Source organism: Thermobia domestica, chromosome 16 (assembly GCF_964235325.1).
Source record: "Thermobia domestica chromosome 16, izTheDome1.hap1.1, whole genome shotgun sequence".
Classification (NCBI taxonomy): Eukaryota; Metazoa; Arthropoda; class Insecta; order Zygentoma; family Lepismatidae; genus Thermobia; species Thermobia domestica.
The window spans coordinates 97,969,416-97,992,842 of record NC_137469.1 but is presented as its reverse complement, the minus strand read 5'-3'; the positions used below and the strand labels follow the sequence as shown (position 1 = coordinate 97,992,842).

The window sequence follows — 23,427 nt, the reverse complement described above, 5'->3', positions numbered from 1 at the left end:
AGAAAAATGAGAGGATGGAAGGATGGATCTAGCATCTACAATTTATTGGAAAATTATTGTAGAACGTTATGATTTACTAACTCATTTGAAGTTACACAAAAATAATTCTACTTAAGAGCTTAACATACTAAAAATAACACAATATTTACCATTTTTCTTTTGCTTGTTTTTCATAAGTGAAAGGAGATAGTGAAATGCAATTACTACAATCATAGATAATGTTATTCTACAACAGAAAATATGAACCTGAAGAATTTTCAGTGTTGCTATCCATAGATATTACAGTATTGCCAGAATAATATTTCCCCCAAAATCTAAATTAAGATAGCGACTAGAGAAACGAACTCAACTGCATTTGATTACGTATCATGTTGGTTTGGAATCCTGTGAACTACTTTTTAAATAACATTATTATTCAATTTTAATAAATGTATGTTAAAACTATTTTATTACAAAGTAAATACAACTATTATTTAAAAAGTAGTTTGCATTCCATTATCTCCTTTCACTTATGAAAAACAAACAAAAGAAAAATGGTAAATTTTGTATTATTTTTAGTATGTCAGGCTCTTAACGTACTATGTTGTTAAATATTTTACATTTTTTTTTATAGGTATCCAATAAAATAACGTTTTGTTACGGAAGCAGTGTTTTGTCATAAAACACTAGTAATCGTATTGTAATGACAGTTGGATAAAAATATATTGACAACTATTTCTTCTAGAGTTAGCATGTTTTGAAAAAAAATATGAATATTAACTTGGCGCAAAATCAGACTTACAGTAATGTCTGATTTTATTTTGCTTCTGGAACCTGAACATTTTTAAATATCAAATCTGTATTAAATCTGAATATTTGAAGCGATGGTCAAATTTAAAAGGAAAAATACGAGGTAAAGATAAATGAAGATAACCATCAGTGATAAGTTATAGGAAAATATTTTAAAATATTAATAAAAGATAATATACATATTATGGGGGTCCATAGTCTAGTGGTTGGAAGGTTAGACTGATGTTCGCGTGGTCCTGGGTTCGATTGTCAGCCAGTGCTAACAAATTTTCGGCGTCCACCCAGCGTCATGACGCAAACTGGGAAGTCACGTGAATAAAAGACGTGACGGTCACTAGACCTAGAAAGCTAATGATATAACTGTTACATATAGGGCAACACAGCGCAGTGACCACGTGTTCGTCGCTGGGGCTGGACTAGTTCAGCTGATAGCTAACAGATGGTGTTGGAGTGGCTTAGGCCCAGAAAAGGCTGTCTTGCCAGTGAATAGGTTAATATAAATAATATGAGCGCACAAATAATAAGATATGTTTAATCCTTATCCATTGATAATGATATTTGGAACTGTATGTACTTACTAGAATTGCAACTTATAATATTATTAAGCTAAAATAGTTAACAAAAGTATATAGCACATAAAATAATAAAATAGAAGGTAAAAATTTTGCAGTAACTAATACAAAATGTGGTTCTTAGGAAAATGCTATTTACAATACTAGTACCTACATCAAGAAGCATAGTAAAAGAGCTCTAAAATGTAATAAGCAAAATACTAACAGCACTAACTTAGAAAGTAAAAGTTTTGTATAATACAATATTTCAACCCAAATAGTCAACACAAAAAATATGTTGTCTCAAAAATACTTCAGTCCAGTTTGTGCGGTAAAGCCAATTTGTCAATATATATAGTAATAATAATAAATATGTATTAGTAATAGTATTAGTATATTATAGTTCCATTAGTCTAATTTTGTCAGATATTTTAGTTAACTCTTAATTAATAAAAATTATAATTAAAACGTCACACGTAGTTCAGTGAAAATTAGTAAGAACACAGTTGTATAATTCTAATTGAATCAGGGAGGGTTTTGCTTTATGAATGTTACCGCGGCAAGAATGAAAAGTTGATCAAATATTTGACGGAATATATCTAAAAACATACCTTATTACAATGATATTTATCATATTTGAAATAGTTTATATTAAAGTCATTTGCGGGTTCACGTTTAGCTTTACTTACTAATAGAGAAACCTATTTCTTTAAAGAGGTATGCAAATACACTGGACTTACGGTAAAATCATAATTTTCTATTACTACTTGCATTATTAACAATATTTTAAATACGTAATAATTCAGTGAACAACCCTGACAAATCATCGTTTTCCGTAGCCGCGTCATTTTAGAAACACATCTAACAATGTTAAAATTGTATATTCAGTATAAAAGATGTTCTATCTTCGATTTGTTTCTCGAATATATTTGGCGAAATATCTAAAGCAAGCTAAATGATCTAGTTCTACCGTGCAACAAAATAAACGAGGTGCTACAGAGCTTTGTGCATGAGAAATAAATAAATAAAAACTGAAAGCTAAAGAAGATAAATATGACAGTCTTGCATACATATATACATTTTGTGCATAAAGAAGAAGAAACACTAAACGAGGAAGAATAAATGAAGCACATAAAATAGTGCTTTTGTCTTGCTTGTATTCTTGAGCCACTTACGCTTCCATTACTAGTTTAGCTTGCATCTTGTTTTGCACGTATTACTTTTTTGACTCCTCTTCGTCACTGTAACTTTAAATCTGAAAAAAGTATTTTGTGTCCAATTGTTAGTCCTACAATCGTCCGTTAGATTTGCGTCAAAACTTGTCTATAACATTGTCTACACAAAAAGAGAACGAATAAACAAAAAATGTTATTGATTAGTTTTCTTTTAGTGCAAACAAACAAACAAAAGCTTAAAACTATGCTGTACGAAATGATTACAATTATATAACAACATATAATAATTAATTCACCAGGGTTAATTGGAAACATGATGCTAAGAATTAGATTACTATAATAAACACATTTGTAAAACTTATAATTCCGTTACTAAATGTAGTGAAATGGAGGAACGATTTTTGATTACTTTACAATCCACTGGTGCAAAAAGGATCCTCTAAATTTTACTCATCCTTTTTAAAATCTTTATTGAGCCACTTTCATTAGCTTACTTCTACTTTCTTCTGACTCAAAAAAGGATTAGAATTAGAAATTAGATTTCTGGGCTGTCGTCATCTAAGGTCATTTAGCGCGTCACGTATATGAGGGAAGACGTCCCTCGCTTGCACATTATCTGATGAAAGGGAAGGAAGAAAGGATTGAGGAAGGAAGGAAGCGGCCTGGGACAATTGTTAGGTACCATCCCGGCATTTGCCTATAGAATGAGGGAAACCCAGAAAAAAGTTACTCAAGATGGATGACCTGAGAAAGCTGTTACACTTTTTCGACTGAGTGACTCCACTGACTCAAAAAGAAGCAAGAAAAAATGAAAAAAAGATGGATAAACTTTAGAGAGTTATTTTTGTACCAAGAAATTGTAAAATAATCAAAAATTGCTCCAAAATTGTTGAGCAGCAAGCTACAATTTTTACGTCATCATACTACGCTGATCAACAGTAGTTTTTGATTACAATTCACTGAATCAAACACAATTTCCTTATATTTATCTATCCTTTACTCACCTTCCTTAATGCTTTTCTTTATTTACAGGAAACTGTATAAGTAACGGTTCTAATATAAGTTTGAACAAACTAAGTTATAAATAAAGAGAATTGTTTTCTATAATATGATCCGTGAGATGTAATATTCGTCCTTATTATCTTTTACGCCCATTGTACATAGTCATAGATTTCCAATAAATGTTGTATCAAACTTATCTTTGATAGTCATTTGGTCAAATACATTCGCTACAACTTTTACACTCACTATAAACGATCAAATCTAAAACTTAATTTTGTTACTTATTTGTTTACATTTATTCATTCAATTGTTACACTTGTTGGTAGGCATAGAGTGCAACTCGGTTCTCGCTTCAGGTAGTTATTTAAAAGTAAGCTGTTTAAATTGTAAATCTTAAATTAAATAACGAGTTGGAAATATGAACCGTGCATGTAAAATGTGAACGCTCACCAACCTGTAGTCTCTGGTTTTGCCAGCCTAACTTCAGCCACATTTTTTTCCAACGCTTCTTTGTGTTAGTATTTATTGTAATATTCTTTACGTTTATAGATATACAAAACAGGATACTGCTCCTAGGTATTAATAGGCATTTTAATTGCTTCCCGTGTCCACGTTTAGTGTCATCGTACAGTGATTTTCGTTTGTTTTCTTTGATGCAATGTTAAAAGGTATAAAACATGTTTTATTTTAGAACGGTTGTATCAAATGAAACCAACCCAAAAGTTGCATACAACTTGATATCATTCACGTTCAAATTCCTTGCTGAAACATTTGATACAATATGTGATGGAATATTTGATTATGTATAACAGGCTTAACAAACTTTAAATATCAATGCAAGCTAGATGGAAACCTTGTTTTCGTGGACCTAACTTATTTAGCCCCTTTATATATATAGTAAACACTATTAACTTTTATTCTGTTTTAACAAGAACTTCAACTGAACCCCCCCTAATGAAATTATGTGTACGCCACTGGACCGTAGTAAACATTATGTCTGTTCTTGTGAAGGAAGATAGACATTTGAATGTCAGGAGATTGTATCTATGCCTAATTTTTTATATGGTAGTGTACAGGCTCTTTTGTCAACAGATTTCTATATGATTTGAGTGTCTTGTCGTTGGATTTTATGCCTACTTACAGAAGAAGCGAGTTTTATTGTGCCGGAAAATGCAACAACGTATTTATAACGATGTTACTGAAGATAAATTTTAGATTTTTTACTTTGATCAAACCACAAAACAACGAAGTTTAGATCGGAATTCACTTTCGTACCAAATTCCAAAACGTCAAGCACCCAAAAACTGTATAATACGTACGCTATCCTCGTATACAGTTGCTGTCCGATGCCGACACACCGTAGGTGGTGGAGGATGTCACTAAACTCAGTATGAGGGCTTATTTATGGCTGGTCGAAGGAAAGTCGGTGAGGGTGACAGTTCTGTTGTTACCAAATTTTCCTTTTCGCTATTTCTTGAGTTTTTTTTTAAACCACTGCATTAAAACGTAATATGTAAGGGAAAACATTTATGTTTGTTGTGTTATATTGCATTAGTTTCGCGGTAAATACGTTTACTATATTTGAGTTACGGGAAGTAAAAGGAAAGCGTGTTGTGAAAAGGATTTTAAGGTGAATTGACAAAAAAAAAAAAAAAAAAAGTCATTGACTATCAGAACCCTTTCTTGACAATTTGGAAAGACATAGGCAACGTCCTACAAGCATTGACGGATGAGTTTTGCTAGCCGGAGGGTTGTTCGTTGTCGTTTTTAGGTGCAGTTTTGTGGTTTTGGGGAGAAAAGGACTGAGCCTTTGAGTTTCTGAAACTGTATATCAGGAAAGCGAACATAGTTTACATAATATAGTACTAATGTAATAATTACTACTTTCTATACTGAGGGATTTATATTTCAGTATTCAGCGTCAACTAATATTGCCATCGCAGAGGAATATTCCAAGGATGTACTGACCATAATGCTAGCACATTTTCGTTCGAATCGTTCAATGGAGAATGTGGATCATCTGGTTCATACACCAGAGCAAAACACGCCCGCATGCTTAACAAATTGTAACAGACGTTTTGGATCAAAAACGTATAAAACCTTTGTCTTTCCCATCACTCTACAGCGCAGACTTCGTTCCATGCAAGTTCTGGCTATTTCTAAAACTAAATAAATAATTCCATATGCATCATTTTTCATCTAGCAATCAGGTCATAAAAGCAGTAGAAGTGGCCTACAAACACTTCTCAGGAAACGGTTTGAATCATGGTAGTAACGCTGAAAAAATCCTTGAATATGGATTGAAAGTATTTTTGAAAAATGCCAGGTACATATTTCTGATTAGTTATATACTCTACCTAATACATATCTCATTACTTCTTCATCATTCCTCTATATTTAATTTTCTCTACTCTTCTTCAATTATATAATACACAATCTATCACTATTCCTTTTGTCGTAGTTCATATTGTTGTTCATTTTTTCTTTTTTTCTTTTGTTTCTTTCTTACAATATTGAGTAGTAAAACATACCTAGTTTATTATATTGCTTACTACTTTGCTTGTTTATTTTTAATAGAAATATTTTTCAGATTTTTCGTTGTTGCTTTGATATTTTCATCCATATGTTCACCTATCATGATGTTATTAACTAACTACTGGGACTGATTAATTACTGAAAACATGGAAGTGGGCCTTATCGTCATGTTAGTACTTCCGTTACTCCTCACGATAATTCTTCAACGGAAGCGAATTTTTGAATTCTTTTCTGACAATAGATAGAGCGATTATCTCGACCGAATTCATTAATTGTGTTAATCCGTTAATATCTTAACGAATAACGGAGACTTTCCGGGTAAGGGCGATTTGTCCGTTAGGACACATGATAACTCTTGAACGAAAGAGAATTTTCGAATTCTGCTTTTTTTTTTACAAAGGTAGTTGAAGTCACAATCTCGTCGTTAGATGGCAGGGAATTTCCTCTAGCTGTTGACATCTACTGGACGAAATTGAAACTTCTGGTGCATGATCCTTTTCTCCGCCTACCAGAATTTATTGATTGATTGATTTTCTTCACATTCTTATGCAATCCTACGATTATGAACGACGGTACGTACTATTCATGTAGGTTCAGCACCGACGCGGGGACGGGATCTGCTACGAGTATTTACGTAGATTCAGAACTAGCTCAGACTTCAATTTAACGCAACATGCCCTTCTAGACATACAGACCATTATGTAAAATCACCTGCACAGAACAGGCTCTTCTCTTTCATATTACATTGCATTCAAGATAACTAGATAGAAGGATAAGGCCATAGATCACGGATCATTGTTAATCTGTTGAATTGGAATTTCTTCATAGGAACATTATTTCATTAATCCCACGATTCTCGCCTAACTATTTCTTTAGTAAAAAGAGATTGAATAGGTAGATGATCGCTCCGAAACCTGCACTCAATAAACTTTCAGTATTTTCAATTACAAATTTGACCTAATCTAAAATGTCCAGAATATATAGAAAATTCCCTGACTTTTCGGAAAATTTACATATTCCCTGACTTTTCCAGGTTCCTCCAGGTTTTTACAGACTAATTGACACCTTGTCAATTTCAGCAGGAAAAAGCTATCAAGTGCATCAGAGTCGGCAACGAACAACAACCTCGCATCTCATATGTATCAGCCTTTTTGCTTCTTAATACTCTGCTCAATCACTCGCAATTTACAGTAGCCTTTGTTTTGTCATTCACAATGTGTCGACTTATTGTATGATGAGGGTGTTGGATTCTCATTTACAGAGGTTACAATTTATTTGTTATTTATAGCCTTTTGCAGATCACGGGTCAGGTATATTCACTTTTGGCAATTTTTCTGTAGGTCAGTCCCAAAAAGTTACAATCATCCCAAATTTCAACTTTCCACGTCGACCGGAAGTACCCGTTATTTTATATCTGAGAGTGAGTGAGTTCATATAGTTTTATATATAGTTAGGATTAGGATATCATTTTATTTCAGCTCAATAATAAAGTTATATCCTAATCTTAAATATTGACGTTTTCGCCTGCTCTGTCATTATCAAATGAGTGTTCTAAATTTAGATGTGTATATTCATTTTAACACCGTTAATCAATAATCTTGTTCTTGAACTTTTAATACCTTAGCACATGTGCATAGATAAAATTTTAGGTTATGGCTTCGTCTTCATTCATTTATCATTATCACTATCATTTGAAGCATCCTAACATCGTTAGGAGGTTACGAGTGAACTGCTAGTTTTCAAATCTACTATTATCTTCATGGAACAATTACCCTACTAGTCACCAATGGCCATCTGTTTTCTTGTCTTCATTTTACAACATATCTATCACTACATCTCCCATAATAGAATTTCTTTTTAAATAGTTTTCTAAAAGCTTATACCTTTACCAGCTTACATCAGAACATAGAGAAAACTTCTCCACATTTACTGCCAGGGTGTCTACTAAAATTCCAAAATGAAATTTCGTGACTTTTTCGTGACCTTTTCTTTACCAAATCACAAAATTTCCTAACGTTTTCAAGAGCAAATTTGGGTGCGAATTAGGCCGAATTTTCATCCATGCGATACAAACGTATTTTGCTTGCTATTTGGTAGCGTCTAAAGCCGACCATAGACATTTTTAGTAGTGAATTTTGACGTTTTATAGAACAAAATTTTCCAATCTGTACTTACATTTGTTCAGTTTAAAAAAATCGTGATCTAAAAGCTAAATTTCGTGACTTTTTCGTGACTTTCATGACCGTTTTCTGATTTCGTGACTTTTTCGTGACATTCGTGACTTTCGTGATTACTTACTTCTACCTGTTATTAAATTCCTAAACCCCTATTTAATATTAATTTTAAAGCATGAGTTGTCTTATATCATTTAACAGTGAGATATATTTGAATTATTTGTTGTGTACAAAATTACTATTTCTCTTTCTTCTGTTACTACTAATATGCGACATCATTACCTCTTAAGCAGATGTGTCTTCAATCATTAGTTCCTATGTATAATTGAATACGGTTAGCAAAACAAAAATACTTTAATATCTGGATAAAGAAATTCTGCAGTAATTCAGAAAAAACGATGTACAGGGAAATATCCACTTACTAATTACAGGCCTATAAAATTGCAGTTTGAAATTAATCATCTATTTTGCTTTATTTCTCTTTAGAGTATAATGTGCTGATGTGATGCTCTAGACGAAGGAACTACCTATTGTGGAGAATCTCTAATATGTAATTTAGATTTTGTTTTGTTTTAATGGTATACATTTCAAAAAACTCTGACTTCTATTTCATCCTTACTATTATTTATTACGATATCAATACTGAAATACACAATCATTACAGCACACTGTCATAGACATTTGATTAGGGCGTGGATACTTATTGACAATTATAGTAGCTGTTTCCTTCTGCGTCCTTTTATCCATGTCACGATTTTATGTAGTATATCTTACATTCAGTACTAGTTTACTTTTTCTTACTTGTTTTTACTACTTGAGAAAATTCCACGAAAGAAAACTAAAATTTGATTCAAGTTGAAGAGTAAGGGACAAATGCGATAAGTTCTTCAAGTATTAACTAAAAATAACTTCATATTTTAAGCAAGACAAACACGATTAAACTTATCACTTGTCTGAGATATTAAATGTATTTATTATTGAAATGATATCCGTTTCATTACTGTGAATATACTAATTATATAAAATATTAATGAACTATGCATATTGAATCCAGTTCTTATAATAGTCATAGCTTTAGATTTTCTGTATTTTCTGATACACGATTTCTTGACAGCAAAATTTGATAAATAAGGAAAATGTGATTAATGTATAAATATTACACAACTATAAAGTATTCAAATTTTTATCTAAAGACCATATTCACTAAAAAAACAATCAAATGAAACTTTGTTAAGTAGATTTTTAACATTTGATCAGGAATTATAAATTAGACTTTTACTTGTGTTACTCCTTATTTTGGAAGTTTACCAGATAAGATTATTATCTACTTTGTACTTTACTTTGTTAGTATTTATTTCCTTATAATTAAAGGTAAGTTCTATACCAATCAAGACATATTAATGTTTAAAAAAAATATATAAAGCTAATAAAATCTAATCGAAATCATGTTTTGCATATGACTTCCGTGCTTGGTGGCTATCAATGTATTACAATAGCATTGACATTTCAAATTTAAATGTCGAATTTCAAATGTAAAGCTAAAAGACAGTCGAATTTCAAACTTAAAGCTAAGTTTTTTGAAAATAAACTTTCTTCATAACTTTGTCTACGAAATGCAACTAACGATATGTTTAAAATCTCAAAGATCAGATATCTAAAATTTTAAAACAGTATGACTATAAATAATAACTTCAGACCGTCTTGTTGACGCTACGCCAGTAGATGTTTAAATTTTGAATCTGACGGTATTACCTTCAGCAGCCTTCCTCTTAGTCCTATGAATCCTCTGTGATTCAAATTCAGTGTCGTAATATGGCTCGGCTGAAAGAAAAAAAATATTGTTTTTATATGGAATATACAAAAAAGAACGTTTTTTATGCCCATGCACACATTGGACACATACATACACACAAATAAGATTATATAAAGTAATCTAAATTTGTGTGCATAAAAATCAAAACTTTTTTGGAATTAGTTTTTTGGAGTTTAACGTCACTTTTCAGAACCAGGACTATATAAGTTGTGAAACTGTGATTAGAACAATATGTATTTCCCCCGAAAATTGAATCCGATCATTCGCATTAATGATGGAAACACATTATTTTATAACAATACAGCTCATGGAAACTAATTATATTAAACGTGACAATAGCAATAATGAACTTATAAGCTATGAAGATAATAATAATAATAATAATAATAATAATAATAATAATAATAATAATAATAATAATAATAATAATAATAATAATAATATAAGCAATTTTTATATTTTTTTATATTGCAGAACAGCTTTGTAGAGTTTTTCCAGTACCTAAAATATTGCAATGTACCCTTAACAAACTCCGTTTCCTTAATAAATACAGAAAAAATAATCCTATTTCCTTAAATATACAATTTATGTAGACGTGTTGCATTCAATATATATAACATTCAATTTCTTGATGGTAGACTCTTTGTCTGTCATCACTTCTGACATATGTTTTTACATTGATTTGTTGACTTCGTAATTTTGTAATAAATAGATGCTTTTCTCATTATTATTTTGTAATATTTCCAGGAATTTAATGATGTTCATTGTTGTTAAGATAACTATACAACAATTACTTGGAATATACCTATATTATTCTAACAAAACTTGGCACTATGGAAATGAAAAAAAATGTTTTTGTCGATAATGTGGCTTATTGGTGATGTAAGTATATTAGTAATATGTGGTTGTAAACTGATGTGAAAAAAATCAGAAACTTTTAAAATATTCACACCAACCTTTTTTCACATATGACGGTACGTAAAATAATGATGGAAGGTAAGTGACAAATTATTAAATTAAATTAAATTAATTAGACCATATCAACTACAACTTTTTTGGTGGGAAGGCAGAATGTCAGAAAATTTTTTTTAGCCAATTATGTAGCTCTTCTTCTTCACAAAACGAACATTAGTAATATTTCTTTAACTTACATTGTTTTGAGTTTTATTTATTTCATACGTTTAATCTATATATTTCCTTTATCCAACAGTTTTGAAGATACCATTCAATGTGGTAAAATAAAATAAAATAAAATAAAATATAATAATAATAATAATAATAATAATAATAATAATAATAATAATAATAATAATAATAATAATAATAATAATAATATACTAAACAATTTCTACACTTGTTACATAATTTTACTTGTTTCAGAATAGGTTTGTAGGTTTTATAGTACTTTCAGAAAAAAATCACAATTTCTTAAATTTACAGTTAGTACAAATATGCTGCATTCAATACATAACATTAAATTCTTTTATGTAGACTGTTTGTCGTCATTTCCGACATGTATTTTCATTGTACTAATTTGTTTACTCCGTATTTTTGTCGTAATTATATACTTCTTTCATTGTTTTATTAATATTTTCAGGAATTTGGTTGCTTTTATTGTTCTAAGATTAATTTCAACTCTTCAACAATTACTTGGAAGACAGCAATATTCCTCTAACAAAGCTATGGAAATACAAGAACTTATTTTTTTTTATCAATAATATGGAATATGGATCATGTATGCATATTCCAAATATTGATATGTAGTTATAAAGTAATATATATTATGGAGAAACACATATTGCTGAAAAATTTATATATATATATATATATATATGTTTTATATATATATATATATGATCGTACCTAATGATGGAAGGTGAGTGACAAATTTTAATTAGACTATATTAGTTTTAACGTTATTTTCCTCTTGTTCTGACAAAAGAAAACGTTTTGACGAACATGCATCTAGCTCTACGACTTCTTAAAACGAGCATTAGTAATATATTTTTTTCTACATTATATATTTATTGGCCATCCAGCGCGGGAATGTGTCATCGATCTTAGGCACATTACCTCCTGGTAAAGAACTGGACGAGATTTTTCTTCTATAACACACAATAAGACGGAAGGAGACATATCCGAGGAGGCTGACAACCACTTTGACTATGTTCATGAAGAATGTTTTGAATCCAGTTTGGATAAATATACATTGTTGGAAGTCATGGCTAATACCGGTAAATTTGGGAGTGGTAGCAACATTATCTACAGATTTTACTTTGTTACTCAAAATCGTTAAAGACCCGAATGATATTGTTTATTTGTCCGATGTTTATTTTGGAACAAATATGATAGCTACAGATAATCTATGTATTCTTAGATAACTTAAAAATGTATCAAAATATTTGTATTGGTGATTGAAACGGAATTTAACATTAAAAAAAATATTTATTGGCTGGAGTTCTGTATTCTTTCTATTTTATACATTTAATTTCCTAATTACTTTCCTTATCCAATATTATTGAAGATACCAAACCAATGCTGGTAAAATTAAATTGCGGAAGTCGGATATTTGTGTTCACGGATATTCATAATTTTTTTATCCATTGTAAAGGGATATGAAAAAATATTTTTATCAAGAGAGAGTGGACTTCAACCTAAAAACCCAGAAATAATATCGTTGGTAGCTCATGTTGTGATTACTGGTAAATTTCAGGATAGTTAGGGTAAGCCAAAGCTTATCCGAATGTTTTTGGAGAAGGAATGAAAAAACTTTATGTGAAAGAGGCGTAAAAATACATTTTAATAGTCGATTTGAAAATATTACATCTTATTTTTTTTTTTTTTTTAGTGGAGTTTCTTGTTAGCTCCTGCTAGAAATTGTTAACCTAATAGAATTAAAAAAACCGAAACCTGTGGAAACCCGGCAAATCATGTGTACCAATCTTGTAAAACGCAGCAAGAAGACTATAATAAAGAGTCTATCATCTAATGAGAATGAAAATTGTAGGATAGTTACCACACCTATGTGATAATTTCATGGCCTACACTGAGTATTATCCGATGGACTTACCATACAGTGAAATATAGGAACTTTTATGTAACTGTACGTAACATTTCACACTTTACATAACCTGCGTTACATAATTGCGTCATATTTGAAATAAAAAAGAGTTGTAAATAGAAGAATGTATTAACGATAGAGTTGAGACAACTGATTCCTAGCATTGCAATAAGTTCGTCTACTAGAGAATGTTCAATGAGTTCGTTGAAAATAATCTAAACTTATCTTTGAAATACTATGGCCACCAATGCAATATCAAACTCAACTACTAACTGAATTTATATAAAAATGTTTATTTGAAATATAGCATCCTCCTATATAGAGGTAAACCTATAGTTTAATAACGTAAGATTCAAATCACATAAACCCACTGCCCAAATTGTTATGAATATATAGTTTGCAATTTATCAACATTTTATTACTTTTTCAAGGTATGAAGTGTGAAATAGTATGAAAAGTATACATTATTTACCCGCATAAGATGTGGATAACGCAACCTAGGAATCAAAAATAAACTCTCTACTACTGAACAATTGTCAAATAGTACAAGGAAGAATTAATGCGAACAATCAGTGTAAAAGGAAATTTCTTATTTATGTAGTTTGTGTTATTCACACATATATGAGTGTTTTGTGTACGCAGAGCTTTTGTTAATTTAAAAGTTTGTAATGTCGACGTTTGAAATTTAATTAATTATTGAAATTTACTGTAATATTGTTGCTATTAAGTAATTACAAATCGATTTCGGGGATATGTGCTCAACTCAATTTACGCAAAAATTATTGTCACCCCTATCTGCTGGCATACAAGCGAACAGTGCCACAATAATTGATAAATTGATAGAGATAAAATAAACATAAGTATACTTATATAATTGTAAATAAACAACGGAATTTGGCACAAACATATCAGACATACTTCCTTTATCAGGTATTGTCTGATGAAGGCAATGATAAGCTACCTAAACTGTAACATAACTTATTGTTAATACCTAGTAAGTGCTTCGGTAAAATTTTATTTACTCAAGAAAGTTAGAACGGCACACACCAATTCACTACCATAAAATATCAATGATACGACTTAGGAACCAAATATCAACTTCCTACCACTGAGCAATTGTAAAGCATTAAAAGAAAGGAACAATTGGGAAAAGGCGTTTAGAATTGCTTTATATTATTCATTTTGCCTCTTACGTATTACTAAAATAAAGTCATTATGAATTTATGTAAGTACAGACCTAAATGACGGAAGGAGAGCATGATTTACCTGGTGGCGGATGCGTTAATATATTTAGGTGATACAAAGATGGCGCCTTGGAGCAGTCGACTTGATATGCAGCTTGGCACGTCCTACTCTTCTGATCAAATTTTGTTTGATTTCCACAAAGGAACTTGTTGTCAATTATCCTGGAATAAAAGACCTCATTAAAATAAGAAAAAAAAGATGCTTTAACATGCAAAATAGATTCATTTAGTTGAAACGTACAGTTTGTATAATAAGTAAACAATATATTTCACACGAGCTATTTTCGACTAGCTTATGTTAAATCAGTACAAATACTAATGATTCATTACTTGATACAAACGCATATCTACATATTTATATAACCATGAAATTATCATAACATTAAAACACATTTTGTATATTACAGCTTTAGAAATACAGTATTGAGTTGGAAGTGATCTAAAACATTTTTCACAACTGACAATCTTCACAGATAACATTTTTCATAGACAAAATTGTTTGGTATTTAGGGCTTAATATATTTCACTACAGAATGTAATGATTTCAAAGTTAAGATTATTTAACAAATTTATATGCCTGCAGCGAAAGAACAAATCTTGTATATTCATGTTTGTGCCACATAACTCTCGGACAACAAAACACACAGTATATTTGGGCAATACACGCTTTTCCTAAAGTATTATTTCGGATTGAATCAATACTTGGTTTCATTGAAATGAAAATCTGGCTCACGTACTAATCGAAACACGATATTTCGACATTTGCTTTCTTCTTTCTTCGACGTTTGTTCATTCGTAGGTAGGCGTTAAGCGTAATATTTAGAATTATCAATGAAAATAGAGTAGTGTCTTTCTTTTATATGTTTGTATTAAAATGTAGTTTGTATTAAACCCAAACAAATGTAGTTTGTATTAAAATAATAAACATAATTAAGAACCACAGTTTCGGGTTTTCTTTCTTATAATTACATCTTATAACTCTTTGTTATTAGTTACACTAATCCTCACGTGAAGATTCATCATGCCTACAAGATAAAGATTTGAAATATTGGTTAGTCCAAAGTAAGTTCAAGTGTTAGGAATATGGATAGATTTTACGTGATAGGTTTTAACTTTTACTTTTCATTTCTTATTATTTATTATCTTTGTTTATCTAAGAAGAGAGGAATTAATATCTACTGCTGTAACTATTTTATCTGAGATAGGCAGGAAAGATCGTTTTCCAATAACTTCTTAGCTTTTGTGCACTGATACACACACACACACACACACACACACACACAAAAGTTTGTAAACAAAAAAAAAATCCTCTTCTTTTCCTTCTAAACTCACTACACTGATTGTAATATATATATATATATATATATATATACTATAAGAACTTTTGAATATAGAGAGTTTTCTGAAATATTGTTCTAACAGAAAAAGAATGCATTTAAATCTCATTGAAACCGTATGATAGAAATTTAATGTACTGTGTTTACTTGAGAATAGATACTATCCTAAAACTTCTGTCAGTTTTGAGGATACGTTTATTATGCGGACATAAGCATTCTCTATAAGATCAGTACAGATAATTCAAGCAGCAGCTAAAATGCTGACGGCTTATCATTGGCTCCAAAACCAGTCACTTGTTACAAATACCTTTTAGGTAGAGTTACAGGTTGTACTTGTATTTATTGTGAAACGTATGCTTGAACTTACATGTAATGTTTACATTTACTGCAAAAATAAAATACTTAGCTTAAAAAGAACAATAAAACAACCGTAAGCAAATGATTCTTGCGATATTTCTACCTTTTCTTCAAAAATGTATTACGTGATAATAGGTGCCTCTCACGAATTCTAGCATTATATTGCAAAAAAATAAGGGGCGCTTATATTCGAATAAATACAGTATGTTATTTTAAATTAAACTCTGCTCTTAATTTATTCTTTTCCTGTTACTACCATTTTTTTTCAAAATTTATTATATTTAAACTTCTACTATTATTAGTAAAAAAAAAGATATTATACTTTGTTTTGTGTAGTCATTCTAGAATAAAAAGTCTTATAATTAAAGAGAAAAACATGTATATTAATTACTTATAAAATAATAAAGCTTCCTTGTCTCTGAATAATACATTTAATTCTTACCTTCCATGTCTTCCTTGTGAACAGATATGGAAGAGTCTGCAGTCAGTCTCCGTGTCTGCATACAACCCTCCGGGTACTTTTCCCTCACAAGAGAAATTAGTTTCCGGTAATGGCGGTAAAGTCGCCGGTGGCGCTGATGGCACTTCAACAGTACTTCTCTGCCTCTCAGTGGTTGTAGTAATTAAATTTTCTTCTTTACTACTCAATCTTCTGCTCTCGTCCCTGCTTCGATATCTCGATCGAGATCGAGATACTTGTCTTTTGAGTCGAGGCAGGAAGTGTTTAGTGGTAGTGACAGTGACACTAGTTGGTTGGTTGGGTTGCCCATATGGGATTCGTGGGACATCCTGGAAGAAAGGATCTAACGGATAATCCCCAGAAAAGTTGTCCAAATACTCGTCGTCTGAGTAAACTGGCGGAGGTTGTGTTGTGGTGGTGCTAGAAGTAGTGGATGTGGAACTTGACGTAGAAGTGCTTGAAGAAAGCGGTCTATTGAACACTGTACGACCTTGGTGATTGAAATAAGGATGTTGTGACAAACCAAGTCTGGTGACAATTCCATGGAATCGGGTTACAGGATGATTGCTGCTGTAATATTGATGACTTGGGAAATCCAGATTTCCGTGTATCCTGAGATTTCCATGATGCGTGGTCACTGTATGAGTATTTCCTTGGTTGCCGTATTTCTGAGTCTGTGGCTGCTGAGGTGGTTGGCTGCCAAAAGTATTGTGAATAGACAGAAGGGCAACTGCTGGTGGACTGGATGGAAATTTGATTTGAGGGCGCGGCTGGATGGTTGGTCTTATTGGTGGTGGTGGTGGTGGCGGAGGAGGTGGGGGAGTAGTTGTTGTTGTGGTGGTAGTAGTGGTGGTTGTAGTAGTTGTTGTTGGAGGATATTCTTCCACTTCTTCTTGTAAGCTGCAATTTAAAATACAATGAATAAATATTCAATAATACCTCCATTAACTTAAAAATATGTGAATTAATTCAGTATGAGAAACCAATTTAATTCTCGAAATCTCCTCGAAAATACTTTTTTACTGTAGAAATGTGGCTTAAATATAAGTGAAAACTTTATTTATGGAAGAATTTAAATACATTTAAAAAAATGTACGAAGAACTAGCAAATGTTCTTCGCATGAGAAAAGAAAAAAAATAACATAAATTTTTAAAGATATACCAACTTTACTAATAAAACTCCAACTGACCAAAGCAGTATATATATTTTAAGATTATATATATATCTGTGTTATAGTTTCTTCTATGTAACATAGCCTTCCTCAGACACATTATGAGAGAAATATCCAATTGTAAATAAGCTTTCAAAATTGGATATTTCTCCCATAATGTGTCTGAGGAAGGCTATGTTATAAAACCGAAACTGTAACACAGATATAATCTTTTGGACTTTTATTAACAATCTTGAATTTTCCAAAGCCGCAATGAATAATTTACAAGAAAATATACCAACTATTAGTTTTGGGATAGTTATTGACGCAACTCAGAATTTACTGGAGTTACTTTAGAAAACTACCAGTAAACAACTTTACCCAAAGTCGAAATTCAGCCAAATTTATCTCACATCTGACGAAAGATATCGTTTCGTAGGTATTTTCTACCTAATTCCATCACTGGTTTACAAATCAACACGAATCAACATAGGGTTGGATGTCTGTCAAGAAATTATGAATACAAAAAATACGGTCGCTTGCTTGCTTATATCGTGTCTAAACGTATGTTAAAACAAACAGCGTAATGATTCTGATAGCGGAGGTGAGTGGATTACGGGATATGAAAGTCCAGTAAGCAGGGAGACAAGAGTTGCTGAAATATTAGGGGAGAGTTGCCTAAATCACACTGATTTGGGAAAAATGAATTTTCCGTGGAGACAAAGAACTTAAGGTGCTGCGACATGTGGAGCAATGTGTTGCCTTTGCTTACTGTTTGCGACGAAATTCTATTCCAGTGAAAAGTATAAATATCAAATAAATTCGAAACCTATCCAAACGGCGTCATTTAGACGGTCTGGTAAATAGCACTACGGTAGCCCTTATCGTATCATAATTAAAAATAATAAAATACAGTACATTCACGCTTCAGTGACAAGAAAACCAAGTAAGTTGCATATCTGTCACTAAAAACATGTCTATTAATAGGTTATATGCCGCTGGGTTTGAAACCGGCAAACGCGTTTATTGTTGCTGCAGCTTGGGGGTTGGTCTTATCAATTAGAGCAGGTACGTGCAAGGGTGCCGATTTCTCTGTAAATTTGGGAGGGCCCATTCAGATACAGACGGTATATATACATATAAGGATTTTAGGACAAAATGCATTCAAATTATGCCAAATATTGTATAAGGGGCTTTGAGGGCCCGGGCCCCCTCGGCCCCCCCCCCAGGATCAGCACCCTTGGGTACGTGATACTGGCGCAGGGAAGGCATATTATTTCTATGAGATTTGGTAACTCCTGCATCTAGCAGAATCTAGTAACTCCTATGAAATGATTTGAATATTATAAAATCAAAGTGCGTTGCGTGGCCCAGAAGTTGAAGCATTAGGATGTATTATTTCTCGCCAACTTTATGGTTTTTAAATTTTAGGAGTGAGTGATGTTAATTCAAAAGAAGCTTTTCCTCAGTTGAGGTCTGATGTATAAAAGAAGTGGTTCAACCATCCGACAGGCAAGACAGCATTTAGTTATCTTGATTCTGATATTTTCACTAAATTTCCTTGAGGAACACCATAGGCTAGTGAAGAATTTATCCTTTACTTCTTAAAAATAATACTTGGTAGTAGATAGAATCGATTGACGTTTGTGCAACAATCAACAGCAACAGTCAAGTCTGTTTTACACTGGAAATTACATCAATCTAATGCGTACCTTTTTCTGCTACAAATTTAGTATATTTCTTTACGAATATTTGAAACCCTGTCTCAATCATAGTAAAAATCGAAAAACATTAATACTTGTCATCCACAATTCTTTCAAGAAAGTCGAAAAGTGTTATACTTTCTCTTTTGTTGAATCTTATCGTTCTGTACATGCATACACTCCCTGCTGTCAAAGACTAATGTTTGGGTTCCGTTCGAAAAATCCATATGAACGGATTCTTTAAGTCAGGTTAGCATCGAGAACCGAGTATGCTGATTTTCTTATATTTGTTAGTGTTGACCCAAGTAAACGAGCTTCAAACTGCAAAATGACTTGCATTTTTTCTTGTTTTAGCATCTACTGGTAAAGCTATACACCCACGATCTACTACTGGCCAACTCTTCCGCGGAAATGATCCAGAAAAGCACTTTTCAAAATTATATTTACTACAATTCGTTTCCTTACTTCTGTTTCTAAGGCGAATGTTCAAATCCAAGAGAGACGGAAATGAGGAATGGCGGAAAGTTCATAACGAATAACTGCATATTTTTTTACAATTTATCTAACAATGTTAGGGTCATTAAGTCTAGGAAGCTCAGGTGGACACGTTATGTAGCCAGAATAGAAAACAGCAGAAGCGTTTTCGAAATTTTAACTGGAAACCTGACCGGAACAAGGCCATTAGGAAGACCTAAGCGCAGATGGAAGGAGACTGTTAAGATGGATATTGCAGAAATAGAAGTACAACGTAGAAACTGGATCCAGTTGGTTAAGGACAGAAGTCAATAGAGAGCGTTTGTGAACGTGGCATTCAACCTTCGGATTCCACAGCCTATAGAGTTACTTAATATACCTCAAAGCAGTCTTCCTATCTTCACAGGTCCATTTACTATACGCTCTTGTATGTTTCTGTTTATTTATCAGTATGATCTTTTTACGTTCTTCTTTTTACTAATACAAAAAGAGAAAGCATATTTATTATTCTAGTGCCTCAACCCGCACCGGTGCCAGTTATTCGACCAGATCATTTTAAAGAAAACTATTTCCTCTGTCTAACATTCTAATATAGAGTCTTGGTAATATGTTTACGCCTACAATTAAACAACACACAAACATGGTACGTAATTCAAATGTAAAATAAGGAACTTGCCTTCCTTAAATAATTTTTTGGAGTATACACTCTTGTTTTCTTTAATCACACACGTAGCCTGTCGGACTGCACCACAAACTATCAAATTAATGGATGGTACTTGGAGTAGTTGAAATTAATGATAAATGGCACCTACATTCAATAGGCTTCTTAGAAACTAGTGGAGCGATTTAAGAACTAGTGCAATATAGCAACTCTGCCCTATATCATACCGACTTCATCTGTGGCTCCCAAACTTTTGTATTATGTAAAAAAAAAAAAAAAAAAAAATAATAATAAAATAAATAAATAAATAAAAATAAAAAAAAATGTTCACCTCAAAGACAGATCAAAAACCTAAGGCTTATTGCATTTCTAACATCGAGTGTTAGCTGAGCTTCTGAAGCCAGCAACAGTGCTCAGTTTAAGAACAACTGGGCTAAGGGAAATGCTGGAGGATAATCATTCAATGCACCCTCGTATCAAAAACTGAATTCAGAATCTCATGCACCAAAGCTACATGAAGGTCAGCGGGTTACGGGATTTAGAAAAGAGAACACCAGTAAAAGAAAGACCGAGAGTCTGTGGAATCGAGTATAGTGTGTTCGAGGCTTCTATACTTCTTTCATCAGGGCTTCTTTTGGAATTTCTTCATTCAATCGTTATTTGTCGTTTTAAACATTGAAGACGAGAGCTCGACATTTCTCACTAGAAAATATTCAATCTTTGATAATACTCGTAAGTAGAAGTGGTAGTTTCTATGTGTGTCACAAGGTGGCAGCAGCATTTGAAGAATTACATGTGATTTGAGACAAACGGCTCTGCCATCTAGTGGCTTTCTTTCGATTAATGTAGATAGGATAAATGACAGCAATGCAAATTCAAATGCTCAATTTGCAGTAATGTTGGAAAAGCTGAGAATCAGTGTTCGAAGTGAAAAAAAAAGTAGAGGCGGTATGTTTTATTATGATTTTGACTCAACATACCTGTTATTTAAATATTGTCTTGATCACTGAAAAAAACAGAGACGGTATGTCTTCATTACTGAAAAACCAGAGGCGGTATGGCATACCATCGCATACCGTGTCACTTCGACCACTGGGTGAGATCATAGTTTTACCCATTCACCGCTATAATATTAGTAAAGAAAATGATTCCAGTATGTTTATGAGTATGTACGGAGCTTTTTTGTATTTATGCTAAGGACTTCCACTTAAAAAAAAAAAAAAAAAAAAAAAAAAGTCCGAAACGTGAGATCCGTACACGCAGGCATGTAGCCAGGATTTCGTAAAGGGATGAAGGGGAGGGAGTCCGTGACATAAAATATTGTGGTCATCACACCAGGGGCTCGATCATTCTAAACTATTTTAATAGCAACATGTATTGGTTCGTTAGTCAGGATTTCGTAATGGCAAGGGGGTGGGAGCGTGACATGAAACACTGTTGTTATCACACCAGCAGGTCGATCAATCTAAACTCTTTCACTGGCAACATATTGGATTGTTAGGACAATAAAATGAGAATATGTTGGTAAGTATTTTAATAACAAACTGTGAAGACATCTCGAGTAAAAGAGTGAAAACAATATTGAAAAAGATTTTACAATACCTACGTTCCTTCCTCTGTTCATTCAAATATAATAACCTTTCATTATGACCTTACTCACTATTATAAAAAGTTCATAATCCACTATAACAACAACAACAACAACAAAATACTCAATAATGTCTTCTAAATATTTTACATCTGCGTTTCTTTCTCTGTTTAACCAAATTTTAACAGAACTTTCTTTCCACATAACCTTTTTGTTTTTATTATTCTGTCAACTACTGTCTGTTCCAAATGACAGTTAAAGGAGCAGTAGAAAACTGTTTCTGAAATAACATGTTTCATACTGCAGAGAAGTGGTGATGATGAAAAATTATGATAAATAATTTCAGAACGGCACTATGCTTTCGCAAGCTTGAAATTTTCCTGACTAGTACTAGAAATTCTAAGAATTCCGTAACTTTTCTAGAAATTTCAAATTCCGTGACTTTTCCAGTATACCAAGCTTATTCGCCATCGTATATTGCAAGTAATACAAATTTCCTCATAAAAAAGAGTAATCAAAAGCTTGCTGTAGCTTTTTTATTTTTAACGTTGATTCTTCTTGTTCTCGTTTCTTTTTGTTTCATCCTTCCTTAATTTTTTCGTTTCTGGTTTCGAAGGGGGGTACCAGACCCCCATTTGGCTACGTGCCTGATATACGTGAACTTGTTCGTTCAAGGCCATCTTGAGCTTATGTCCAAATAAGCTCAAACTAGAACTGAATTTCAGAAATTTTAGTTAGGGTGTCTAATTTTCACCCGACTCACTTTAACAGAAGCCTGGAAAATTACGTTGTATATTTACAAACGTACAGCTTGAGCTCTCAAGTGTTGTCGGGTCAAAAATTGATAAAATACATATTAACACTGGGTGTTGTGTGTAAATGACAAACGTAAAGCTTAAATCTCACAAATAGAAAAGCCCATAGCCTCTCAACGGAATTGTGGTCTGGTTTAACAAGTTGGTAATCTAAATCTATTACCCAAGTAATCTAGACGAACAACAGTTCTTTGGTCAGTTAGAGACAGACTTAAAATAGTTTACAAAATTGTCACATAGGTTGCATTAGCGTAATATACAGCAATAAAGATTAACTACTACTTGAGAAGTATTAGATAGTTTTATTCTAGTGCCATCTGTAGATCTATGATAATTATCTTAAATACGAGAAAACTACAAATTAATGTTCAAAATAACGTTGTACATCTAGTTGTGTGCGAGTACTTAATACAAAATTCGATAAGCTTTTCTTTAAAAAGTATATAATTATAATGTAGGCTATATAATTATAATTTAAAAAATCTAGCCTATATACAATGTGCAATACAAAATATTTTAATGTTTAAGGTCCGTGAA

The 23,427-nt window shown here is 32.1% G+C and overlaps 1 protein-coding gene across 4 annotated transcripts in view; it reads right to left on the bottom strand.

Moving 5' to 3' along the window:
* Positions 1 to 23,427, bottom strand: part of LOC145673262 (uncharacterized) — a 333,328-nt gene that overhangs the window by 7,740 nt on the left and 302,161 nt on the right. For all 4 annotated transcript variants that reach the window (XM_081742792.1, XM_081742793.1, XM_081742789.1 and 1 more), the window contains 3 exons: positions 16,481 to 17,398; positions 14,367 to 14,506; positions 9,979 to 10,047 (listed from right to left, as the gene is read on the bottom strand). In XM_081742792.1, coding sequence (XP_081598918.1) covers positions 9,979 to 10,047; positions 14,367 to 14,506; positions 16,481 to 17,398 — 1,127 coding nt within the window. The remainder of the gene's footprint in view (positions 1 to 9,978; positions 10,048 to 14,366; positions 14,507 to 16,480; positions 17,399 to 23,427) is intronic.